This window comes from Caloenas nicobarica, chromosome 1 (genome assembly GCF_036013445.1).
Source record: "Caloenas nicobarica isolate bCalNic1 chromosome 1, bCalNic1.hap1, whole genome shotgun sequence".
Taxonomy (NCBI): Eukaryota; Metazoa; Chordata; class Aves; order Columbiformes; family Columbidae; genus Caloenas; species Caloenas nicobarica.
The window spans coordinates 41787666-41800405 of record NC_088245.1 but is presented as its reverse complement, the minus strand read 5'-3'; the positions used below and the strand labels follow the sequence as shown (position 1 = coordinate 41800405).

The following is a 12740-nucleotide window of genomic DNA, read 5'->3' as shown; positions in this document are numbered from 1 at the left end:
ACTTGGTTTCAGTCAGATCAGCACACCAGGCCAAGTCTCGCTGATGCTAATTGCCTTCATTGGCAGCACCAGTGCATCTTCATAGGGGCCACATTACACCTCTACTCATTTTTGGAATGGTTTGTGCCACCAGAATAATGTACAATAGCCCACAGAGTGAAATCAGGAGCTCACCCCTTGTGTATCATGCCCTGCTCTCTGCCTGCGCCGGGGGACAGTGCACTGACATCCCCGCTTCAACTCTCCTGCACTGCTCGGAAATGGAGATCAACTCATATTCCTGCTTTGCAAACTGGAAATGGGGCAGAGAGGTGAAACAGCCTGGCATAGTCATGCAGTGATATGTAAAATACACCCCAGCCTGCAACACCAAGCATGTCTCATCCCTCTCCCCTCCTCTCCTTACTGATCTACAGATCTAGACAAGAGCCGCAGGCACGTTGCCAGCCTGAAGTCTCCACCTCCGTATGCCATCCTCTACTATAAAATGTAAATGCTACCTCTGGACATTAGATCTGTTTTAAACAGATAGGTAAATAGCCAACAAGGCTGCAGGACGACAACTCCTGTTCTCCCTCCCGGTTCCCCACAGAGCTGAGCTTGCTCTGCAGGCTTTGCGTCCCCACAGAGCAGCCCTGCAGGCATTTCAAGGAGGAAGGAAAGCAAAGTGAATCTGCCTGATACAGCTCACCACGCCAGCTGTCAGGCAATGTCTTTGCATGCCAGAAGGAAACTGGCTGTGCCAAAGCCTGGACTTTCAGGCAGGGACCATCAGCACTATCATTGCCCCTCTCCGAGTCACCCTCAGGTGGGCCATGCACCCAAGGGTCCTTTGTTCATAAGGGGCTATGGGGGGAGTGTCCTCTCCCGCAAAAGGGTGCAGTGAGGGTGAGGCACACAGAGGGACTGGGGTGAATCTCTGTGTCCCTGTGGGACGGTGGCGTCAGCCCTGTGGAGGGAAGTCTGGCAAGGGACAGCCAAGAAACCTGATGGGGACAAGGAAAAATAACTGTGGGATTGGTGGCAGCTCATCTGGACACTGGTGTCACCAGAAGCCTGGAGCAGCAGAGAGGACAGTGAGCTTGTCCCTAATCAGACACTGAAGCCACCCAGGTCTTTCTGCAGGCAATGGGCAGTAGCAGGGGAATGAAAGAGGAGAAACACCTTATCGGGTGAGTGCTGCATCTTTTAGCGTATTTCTACACCCTCAGCAGCCCAAAAGCAGTGTTGTCCAAATTGCTCTCTATGCCCCAACAGCTTGGGAGCTGGTTCTCATTATTTACTGCATCTGCCTGCCTCCCATCTTTAGGATATGTCTGCCCTGGATTCATCCTCCCTTCCCCCCACCAAACTCAACAACAACCAGAAATATCCTGTAATCTCTTCTGCTTCACCTGTAATTTGTCTCAGGCTGGCAACGAGCGGAACCGTCTGCCTTTGTCAAGATCAAAAAAGCCACGGCAGCCATGTGATGTCAGCTTACATTAAACCCCCCGCTCTCTCCCTTCCACCTCCCCTCTCTGGCTTGCTGCTGAGGGGGAGATACATCTTCTGCATCTTCATCCTCCTGTGGCCTTCTTCCTTCCATTGGCACATCTCCTGCCATTCAAAGGTGTCCTGATTGAAGGAGCAGGGAGAGCCAGCCCCTATGGGCAGCTGAGGGCGTCCTGGCCCCTCCTCCACACTGAGCTGGAGTCGAGGGATGAGGCAAAGAGCAAGAGATGAAGCATTGCGGACCACAGGCCACCGAGGGACACTGGACCTCCAAGGGCTTTACACTGCTGTACGTCATCCTCCTGCTCTGACCTTGACATAAGAAAAGCTCAGCCTCCACCCACAACTGCTGTGCTTCTGCATGGGCTCCCTCCTGCCTGTATCACGGTGCCCAGGAAGGTGCCCAGGAAGGGGCAGGATGGAGGCTGCGGCTGCTGAAGCTGCCACAAAACCTTACACAGAGCCATTTAGTGTAAAAAGCTGGACAGAGCTGCTGTACACTGTTTGGGAAATTCCCTTCCCTGGCTATTACGTCAAGCAGTCTTTATAGCATGAAAGTACATTAACTTTGTTAACATACATTAGTTCACATTACACAGAATCACAGAATGTTAGGGATTGGAAGGGACCTCAAAAGATAATCTAGTCCAATCCCCCCGCCGGAGCAGGAACACCCAGATGAGGTTACACAGGAAGGCATCCAGGCAGGTTTGAATGTCTGCAGAGAAGGAGACTCCACAACCTCCCTGGGCAGCCCATTCCAGGCTCCGTCACCCTCACTGTGGAGAAGTTTCTTCTCAAATTTAAATGAAACCTCCTGTGTTCCAGTTTGTACCCATTGCCCCTTGTCCTATCATTGGTTGTCACCGAGAAGAGCCTGGCTCCATCCTCGTGACACTCACCCTTTACATGTTGTATGGGAAGGTAGCGGAAGATTTGGCGAGGAGGTTAGTTAAATGTAAATACGCTCAAAGTGACTTGCACCTGTCTGTAGAAAAAGCACATACATCGCACTAATTGTTTTACTGACCTTGTGTGCTTGATGAGTAGAACCTCTGTGTTAGATAACATAGGCCTGTGAGAAACTCTAGGCACCTTATCACTATGTCTGAGATTCCTGCTTTGTTGTGAGAAAGAGTGGGAGGCTGTGCCTGCCTGAAGCCTTGAAATACAGGCGAGCTCAGCAGGCCCAGTGATCTTCCAGCAGGGCTGAACTTACCAGCGCCTGCGTCCCCACTTGTGTCACCTCTGCCTGGGAGCTTAGGTGCGACTTCGGAGATCCGCCAGTAGAGAGGTAACTAAAATAAAACTTGCTCTTTGCAATGCATTTGTGGCCTCTGGCTCTTCTTGTGATGTGCCTGCGTATGTGTACACACATATTTATAAACATTAATGAGGTTGTCCCTCAGTCTCCTCTTCTCCAAGCTAAAGAGCCCCAGCTCCCTCAGCCTTTCCTCATAAGGGAGATGCTCCACTCCCTTCATCATCTTCATGGCTCTGCGCTGGACTGTCTCCAGCAGTTCCCTGTCCTTCTTGAACTGAGGGGCCCAGAACTAGACACAATACACCGAAATGTAAGGAATAGTGGAATTTTACTGGAGCCTGTGTGTTTTTTCAGGCTGGAGCAAACAAGCGGACACCAGCTCATTGCCAGGACCAGGGGGACAGCCCAGCCCCGGACACAACGACTTCGTTTCTCGGAAGTTTCGGGCTGTCCACGATACCCCTGGCCAGCCAAGGCGACCCAAGGTGACCCCAGCGTCCTACCCCTCTCCCACACCTTTGAAACACATGAGCATCACCTGGTGTCACTGGTGAGTGCCCCTGGTACCACTGGCCCCCGGATTAACGATCAGTACGTGGTTGTTAGCGATTAGCCGAGCCGTGCGGTACCCGAACGCTTCCCGGGTACCCGGCCCCGTGTGACCCACCCGAGGGCCCCGCAGCGGCCGGGACACCCCGCGCATGGCCACAAGCCCCGCAGCGCCCCCTCCCGCCCGCCCGCCCCTTCGCTCCGTGCGGGCCCAATGCGCACGCGCGCTGGAAGCCCCGCCCCTCCCCTCCTACCCCGCCCCCGGCGCGCTCCGCGAGGCGCGGCGGCAGTTTGAATCGCGGCCCTGCCTGACGCGGGCATGGCGGTGCTGCGGCCCTTCGACAAGCTCCCGGAGCTCAACTCTGCCGTCTTATTGGTAGGTCCGGCAGCGGGGAGGCCGCAACCCGTCCCCGCCACCCCTTTCCCCTTCCGGGGTCCGGCTCTGCCGTCGGCGCCCACCTCTCCCGGAGCCTCCGCCGCTGCGGGCCGCGCCTCGGGAGTAACGGCCGCGCCTCAGCGGCAACGGCCGCGCTGGCCCCGCCCCCCGCGAGGATAGGCCACCTGGCTGCGATATGCAAATAGCTCCCGGGGCTGGCCACGCCCCCTGGCACCTGTTCGCGCGGGAAGCGGCGCGGTGGCGGGAGCGCGTCCCGGTGGCGGGAGCGCGTCCCGGGGTTGCCCCCGGTCGGTCTCTGCCTCCGGGCGGTCTCTGACCGTGCTTTTCCCTTCTGTCCGCGCAGCTGGTCGGTTCGGAGGGAGACTTCCAGCAGAAGCTGGCGGAGACCATCCTCCAAGAGAAGAAGGACTTCACGGTCAATGTGTGAGTGATGGGGAGGGGGATGCGCCGCCTGCGGCCCCGACCCCAGGCCCGTGGAGGGACCCTCTGCCACCTTGTCCAGGAGGTGGAGACAAAGCAGCGGCTGTGCTGCGGATACACGAAAAGTTTCCGCTTCAGAAATGCACGCGCCAAAATCGCTTATAAATACAGCCTCTACCCAAGTGGTGGTAGTTGGAACTGCAGGGCGTTCGTTGCAAAGAAAGAACTTTCCTATGAACACTAGAGTGCACTACTGCACAGCTGCGGCTGGCATCTGCAGAAGGCAAACCACCCTGTCTTCAGGGCAAGCAGTTTGGGCATCATTAGAAACGGAGTGGAAATAATTCTCACGTATTCATCGTGTTCACTGTCCACATACCGTTGGACTTTGCATGTTGCACAGATGTTTAATTAATAAATTGCAAAAGTTTGAGAGGAGCAGAGATTTTGTAGATAGACATATACAGGAATTAAACATCCTGGGATAAGTACGATGCTTGCAACTACTTGAAACCAAATAAGTTCTCCTGAAAGATGTCCGTTACTTTCGATACTCTTCATAGCTGTTTTCTGATTTGTATGCATGCACGTGCTTTTCCTCCTCAAGCTATTAAGATGCATTTGGAATTTTAACTTTAGCTGCATGACAAGTCCTGTCTTAAAAGCTTGATTAACTAACTTTTTATGATGTAATGTCCTTGACAGCTCTCTTGCCAAGACCAAATGAATTTAGTCAGCTATTCAGAAGGTGTTTGTGTTATTTCGCTGCTGTAATCCCAGGCTATGCAGTTAAGGGAAACCCAGGCTAATGTTCTACTAGCTAATTAGAGCGACTGTACTGTTCTGATCATGGCATGTTGGATGCTAGTGCTAACTAGTAGTAAATTAATTACTCAATTTTCTATGCAAATCCTGCAGCCTCTGCTATGCTGTGGAGTGCCATAACTAGATGGCTACTGGTACTACAGCTGGGTAACTACCCAAAGGCATGGGAACTTGTGCTCATACTACAGAGAAAAAGAAGTCTCTGCGCTAGTATCACCAGGGAAGCAGAAGTCTGTGGCAGTTTTTTTTCCCCACTGTGTTGCTTTGCGTTTATACACATTACAAAGTAGTATAGTGTCTTGTCTGACAGGTCTACTTGCCAGGTACAGCTGTTGGGAGAATTGCAGGGCTGGGGTTTTTGTGCCTCTCCCCACTGGGGAGGAGGAAAAAAAGTCTTCTGTAGCACAATCTGGAGGCTGCTGACATCACTGAGTGATGGTGGTTTAAATATAGTAGAACTCCAAATCATGGAGCTTCCGCCTCCCTTCCCCAAAAATGAGATCTCGTACTTTCATCATAGCTTCTCCCTAAATTTTATCTTAAATTTGTAAGCTTGTTTGTGTTGCAATGTGTTTTTCAAGCACACTTGGCTCATATCATGTGTTAGTTTCAGAATGTTTTTGTCAAAGCATACCATTCTTAAAAATATGAAACAAAACACCTTTATTTGGAGTCTGGCAGACAAAACTACAAACTGCATATGACTGATAGAAGGAAATGTGTACTGTTGTCTGTAGCTGCTGGGAAAACTAGTAAGTCCTTAAGATTTAATTGCTAGAAGCAATATTCCCAAAGGAGACAAAAATCTGTGTTTCTGTCTTGGCTTCCAGAGAGTAATGGATTGTGAGAGAGAGTGGAAGTTGTGAGACTGAAAAACATGGTGCTGAAAATCTTCGCTGTGGAAGGGGCAGATATGTGCTACTGAAGCTTTTTTCTTTTTTTTTTTCCTTTTTTCTTGGAAGAGACACTAATGAAAAATCCCCACCCTGTAATTCTTCCAGCAGCTCTGTCAGCAATGGTGATGGTGTGTAAAAGGGCACCTGAACTAACCTGGTAACTCCTGACACAGTGAAAGAGATAAAAAGGGGGGTAATGGTATAACAGAAGCTGTAAGATCTTTATGAGTTGTAACTTCATCTATAAAGCTCGTAGCTAGTGATAAATTTCTAGTTTTAGGTTTTTCAAATACAACACAACTTTCTGTACCATGGACACCCGAGAAGGTAGTGTGTCCTCTATGAGTGTATGAGCAGTATCTCTGGAATCTGACAGGGAAGCATAGATGCATTTTAACTGAAACTTGGCAGTAAAATATACCAGTAAAGCACTGGGCTTCACTTTGTTAGACAGGACTTTTCTTAACAATTAAAAAAAAATGACTGCCATACTGATCTCTGTGGAGAAAATGTTTCTGTGAGTCTTGTTACACTCTAATAAGCTTCCCATTATAAACAGCCTTGTCTAGCAAGTATCATTGTGGCTGTCAGCAACTATGAGTAGGCTTAAGATCTGAAAATGACACTTAAAGAATCACAGTGTCTCTTCAGTGCCCACGTATTTAGTAATTAGCAGGCTTCTTGGTAACTTGCTACGTGGTAAACTGCAATGGTTATGTGGTTATGCTTAAGTGGATACTGCCTTGCCAAGCTGTTTGGTTAAACTGGCATATCTATTCTCTTTCAGCCACATTGCTACATCCCTCCCCTTACCTTCTGAGAGAGATCACCTTCGGCCCAGGATAGATATGATTGTGTTTATGATTGACATCAAGAGCAAATACAGGTAAAAGCAGGGCAAAAATATGAGAGGGGAAGCTGATATTCTTTCTTGGATTGATGGCTAAATCTACATTTTTACTGTGTCAGAATCGCTGAATAGTGGATTTCAAACCTAAGACTTGCTGTGCTGGAACAGCTCAGTAATATATGCAGTGGTTTTCTGGCCTCCAGCAATGGATTAGTACTGAACCACTCTGTCTGATAACATGCCTGTTGTGCACTAAGTCACCGTAGCAGAGAAGGCAGAATTTATTCCTGGATCTGGATATGGAGTGATATGAATTGAGCTTTGGAAAGACGTTGTCTGTAAAATTAGATGGAAATGATGGTGGTGCTATGAAGTTTGGTTAATATGCAGATGGCTGATGTGTGCTGGCCAGTGCTACCTAATAACCAGCCAGTTGCTGCATCTGTGTCCCCAGTTCACTGATACTGCTGGTCAAGTGGGATCAGCCCTACAGACGTCTCCAGGCAGGAAAGAAAGGCCTGCAGGGATCGATCCATTTTCTCGCATCTTGTGCTCATCTTTGTAGAAACGATATTTGTGTCCCCATGCCGTAAGGCTTGCTGAGGCACAGAAGTCAGCATTTTATTACTTATTTAACTTGTGACTGATGATCCTGGTCTCTCATTTACTAAAAATGACAGTCCCAGCTGCATACTTACAGTACAGATGGTGCTGCAGAAATGTGTGGGCTAGCTCTTCCGAAAGAGCCAAAGTAGCGCTGAAGTCTTGTTGGATGTTAATGAGTTGGGATGCTTAGTGTCTGCAAATCATGGAGGACACTGTTCAAACTAAGTCTGACTGTTGAGTCTTGGGTAGAAAGGATATGTTATGGATTATTAAACAGCTGTGGGTATTACAGAGGTCTCTGATGCCATGCTTTTAGCATAGAGCATAATTGTGCCAGCTCACAGATCAGCAGATGTTAACATCATTGGTTTTCTAATTGTGCTTCTGAAAGTTATTCCCTTTGTCCTTATGCTGCACTGGTTTTACCTTCCTGCCCAACTGGATTGTCTGTGCTTTTCCGGCAGCTTGAAGAATGTCGAAGATTCGCTAGCTCACGTGGATGCCAGATTCTTCCTGGGGAAAGTGTGCTTTCTTGTCACTGGGGGTACGTATGGCAACTGCCCTCCTCCTCCTCTCCGAGCAGCACAACTCACTGTTGCTGCCCTTAAAACAGGGCAGTGACTTGAAACAAAACAAAGGAAACCAGCGGCTTTGTCAGAAGCTTTTTTAAAATTATATCTGACCTCATCTGCCTTTTTTTTAATTGTTTTCTTAGATAAAACATGGTTCTCTCATGCTCACTTGCTTTCTCCTTTTTGCTAGCCAGACCTCTCTCTCTGTCCCTAATCCCTGAGGATGGTTTGTGTTATGGATTATTTTTGTTCCTGTGGCACTGCAGAAGTCTGTTCTCTCTGCTCTTGCAGATCTCTCTTAATGATAATCTTAATGAGCAGTGAGGAGTATATGATACTGTGGTAATAAAATGAATCTAAATGGATGAGCTACTAAACTATTAAGTATAGTTTTAATACAAGACTGGTATCCTTGCTGTGAGCTGTCTGGCTCTGTTGTGTCTTTAATCTGCTTCCCACCTCCCCCCAGAAGCAGAGAGGATGTTTTCCTGCCTATCCTCCTTACTTCAGCTCTGAGGGACTGGAGGGGCCAGCCTATACTGCTCAGTGTTGAAACAGAGGTGCCGTGTTCCTGGAATTTGATGGTCAGGAGGCCTAATTCTGGGATGCAAAAGAGTCTTGGCATTGTGCTATGGCTGTTCTGATGGAGTTAAGTCTTTGGAGACATCACTCAGTGGTATTACACCACATGAGCCAGGAGGGCTTTTGATTAATGAGAAGATTCTGCCCCCGCCGATAGCATACTGATCCCTTATGCAAAATGGTGATGTCACAGTACTCAGTAATGTGGCGATACTATTCCTGCTGTCAGTATTATGAACAACTTCTGTGCTAATTCTGTTGCGAATCTTGTACCACTGTTTGTAGTGCTCATTGTAGCCTTACCTTCTGTGGTGCCCTCAATTAGCTCTGGATCGTTTTGCAGATGTGAAATTTCCTGTTATTTTTCTTCACTGAATGTTGATTATGGGGCTTGTAATGTGGGAAAACTTTTTCTATAGTTGGCAGGGTGAATTGCTGCAGTGTAGACATGAATGCTGTCTGGAAACTGGGAGAAAACTATTGCAGTCCTGTGCTGTTCTGTGAGCTGGAGGTAAGGTGCTTGTTTGATGTCTGAAGAGATTTGTGAATTCCACTATTCTCTGATTCTTAGGAACATCATTACATTAGCAACAGATATGTGTACTTGCACTACTGTTTTGGGTAAGTGTCATAGACCAGATTCTTTCTACAAGACCAGTAGATGTATAGGAGCCTGACTGTCCTTGAAATGAGTCTTCTGGTTTACCTCCTCCTTCCTGTGCTGCTTCAAAGCCTCAGGAAGCCAAGTCTAAATTAATAAAGTCTTCTCTGAAATGCAGTGCCTTGGCACACTTGTTCCTTGGGGGATTTTCTCTTCCTGGGAGCCCCTGAGCCATTATTTGCCATGTGACTTTCTTGCCCGCATAGTGCTTCCTGTTGTTGCTTTGTTGCTTCACAGACTGTTTTGCCATCTGATGTGCCACTCTTTCCAACTACCTGCTTGGTCTGGAAAGCTGGAGGGAGAGTTTGGCATTTGGCAGTAGAACACTTCACTTTTCCGTGTACTCATCATTCCACCCTCAGAGGCTGCTTCCCTACCAGCGAGTAATACCTGTGCCTTTCGCAACCCCTTCAGGGTTTTCAGGTGACAACGCTGTACCTTCCCTGACATTAGGGGAGTAAATGGGCCTCTTTGGGATTTTCCGTAGCTCACAGCTCTGAACCATACTTAATGCTGGTTCCGGTTCTTTCTTATATCTCAGCTACGCACTGCACTTCTTTTTTTCCACTGATTAAATAATTTCTCCATTTTTCTTTCCAGTTGGAAGGGACACGGGTTGCCACTGCTCAGCGGCTTCTCCGGATGTTACAGATCTGTGCTGGTCACGTACCAGGAGTTTCTGCCTTGTACTTCAGCACGCTGATGACTACCTTCTCATCGTGAGAATTCAGCCAGATTAATCAGTTTTTTCACTTCAGGCATTCGAGATGCTACAGTTGGAATCACATTGGGAAGGCTTTTTGCTTGACTTGTTATGACCGTTCATCCAGAGCTGTTCCTAGTTGCTAATCTCTCAAGAAAAGCTTGATTCCAGTTCAGAGGATAAGGTATAGGTGCTGGGGGTACGGCAGTTTGAATTGAGGATTCCTGTCCATTATTGCATCTAAATCCTATTTCATGATCAAGTTTGTATTTCAGCCACTCTGCCAGCGGCCAGGAGCTACGTGTTTTACTGATAGAGTATCAGAACAGACCACTATTCCAAATGCTGCTTGTCATGGTTGAGTATCTTAGTTTCAGTGTCCCTGAAGTATTAGAGAAGAGGCAGGAGGCTCCAGCTTCCTTTTGGATGAAATATAACACCTCGGACTAATGGTGTGAAACCTCGCTGCCAGGTTTTGTCTCCCCACCAAGAGACTAATGGGGAAGGAAGGCTGTCCTGCAGCTTCTGCATAGACTGCAACTGGCAGTTCCTGTTCCAGCTGTGTGAGCACCTGCCCAGTGAAGGGCTTGGTATTTCCATGCCTGATACCTCACTGAGGAGGAAGGGACTAAAGAAGATAGCACTTTAGCTTTCATTTAGGTCTTCAAAGAAAAAGTCTCCTTTTATCAAGCTCAGGATAACCCTGGCAACCCAGCTGCTCGTGCTGACCAGAGATGAAATACTGCAGACGACTACAGCAACATACAGAAAACACGTTGTCTCTTGCAAGTCGGGTGTATGGTTTATATAACAGTTTAACAGGTTCTTGTCAGAAGTAATTCATGCCTTATTCTTACTGCAAATCAGTAGTGTGTTTTGGAGTTCTAACTTAATAAAATGTATAATATTGAATACTTATTTGTATGCTCTGTGTTTAGGTATGTGATATGGGCTCTAAAACCTACAAACACTTGCACCACTTTTTCCTGGCAGCGAGCCTGGTCCTTGATGGCTGTTTGAACTCCCAGTTGGTGGGCTGCAGCCACGGTTCCAGCCACGTGGTGGTGGCAAAAGCTTTCCAAATACAATCCTTGCTGTGTACTGAGTGGAGTCACCTTCCAGAATACCGTGTTTCTTGAAACTCTAGGATGTTTTTTACCCAGAATTGCGTGCCAGGTAGAAATGAAGCCTAGAGAGAGAGAATGTGTTAAGCTCCCCTCTGGTTTAATTTATTTAATTCCTAATAGTCTGCTTGAATGTTCCCGGGTGCAGAGCTCTAGCTGCGTGTGCTGTTTCGCTTAGCTTGTTTCTGACATCTGTCTGTGAGCAGGAAAAAGCAGAAAGCACTGCAGGCTTAATCAGCTGTGAGTGTTGGCAGTCCTTGCAAAGACAGCTCAGCAAGGCACAAAGCCTGTATCCTTGCTCAGGGGACGCACAAATCCCAGCTCCAGTTGTATTGTTGCTGGCAGGGGAAGGCTAGGTTGTTTGTCAGCTGGAACAAAAGGAGCTAAACTATTCAGCTGTGTTATGGTGCCCAAAAGGGCTGGACTCTGGCTAAAACCCAAAGGAGAAAGACGTGCAAACTCTTGTGGCTGTGTAAGAAGGATTGGAAGTTTAATGGGCATGCCCTACTTTCAGCTGGCTTTGTGATCGTGAAGGTACCAGCCAGGACGCTGCTACCAGCGAGGGGCAATCATGCTGAGAAATGTTTCTTTTTTGATTATGCCGTCTTAGCCTCGCTCTCACTTTGGGTCCCTCATAATAAATGAGACCATGGTTTAGAACAGACTGGTTTCGATTTGCTCTTGATGTGCAGGTGCAGTCTGGGGGAGGGAAGGAAGGGCTGCGGCATGAGATGAGCCAGTCTTTCGTGTCCTCCGCAACTGCTGTGAGGCAAGGAGACTTCTGTCTCCTAGGTCGCTCTCCATTTGCCTCTAATAACTACAGGACTCGGGTGAAATCCCTTTGGCCTCAAGAGTAGTTTTGCTGTGCTTTCTTAACTGGTGAAAATGAAACTTTCTTTGGTTCACCCAGAATGCTCTGTAGCAATGCACACGTGCTGCTGTGCATTCCTGCACCTTCAAATATAGGGTTTTTTTTCCACTACTATGTTTCAGATGCGGTATTTCTTTCCATCTATTACTTTCAAAGAAGAAAGATGCTGTTTGTACTTCCTACAGGTGGCCAAATCTCAGCTGGTACAAAATAAAGTCTAGTTCCTTAAGAGCAGCATCTCGCTTCACCTTGGGGCAAATATTTTTCTTACTCTTTGGAAAAAGTCTTTACTAGAACTGGCAGGGGAAGTGGAGTGTATCTAAGAATATGACACTGTGTCTCAGGTCCATCATGTTTTACAAACGAAAAGTAGTTGGGACACATCTAAAGCTACAGCTTCAACTATGTAAATACCTCTAGGAACTGTCAGCTATTAGTTTAGACAGGCCATAATGCCGGCCCTACCAGAAGACAAGGCAGCTAAGGATTATCTTTCATGTGGACGGAGTAGCCAGGGCTAATGTTTGATAAAGGTCTTGTGAAAGCTGTACTTGGATTGGGATCAGAGGCATGGAAGGCCTGAAGCTGAATTAAGGCTAGTGACTCAGGTTCTGTTGTATTTAAACATTGTGGAAGAGCTTGCCAGAGATGGCTGAAATCTAAACTAACAGAAATATTTTGGAGTTACTTGCTTTCTCTTCCTCTCTCTGTTGCCTCAGTTCCCTACTCCTATGGAGATTCACAAAGAGAAGTCCCCCTTTCTGTGGCAAAAGTACCCGTGGGCATTGCTGGTTTGACTGTTTCAATTTGTGGACATGATTTTCTTTGTCAGCTATGTCAGCAAAATTAGTGTAAAAGCAGTTTAATTAGTGTAGCAGACCTTCTACCAGTTGCACTGGTATAAGCTCCAGTCATGCACTGCTTTT

At 47.6% G+C, this 12740-nt stretch overlaps 1 protein-coding gene across 1 annotated transcript; it reads left to right on the top strand.

Annotated features, from left to right (window-relative positions):
• Positions 1–3593: 3593 nt before the first annotated feature.
• On the top strand, positions 3594–10649 carry CENPM (centromere protein M). Its single transcript, XM_065655067.1, has 6 exons — positions 3594–3683; positions 4048–4127; positions 6633–6731; positions 7766–7845; positions 8875–8966; positions 9717–10649. Exons 1-6 carry the CDS (start codon positions 3627–3629, stop codon positions 9837–9839), a joined length of 531 nt encoding a protein of 176 aa, XP_065511139.1. The 5' UTR covers positions 3594–3626; the 3' UTR covers positions 9840–10649.
• The last annotated feature ends 2091 nt before the right edge of the window (positions 10650–12740 follow it).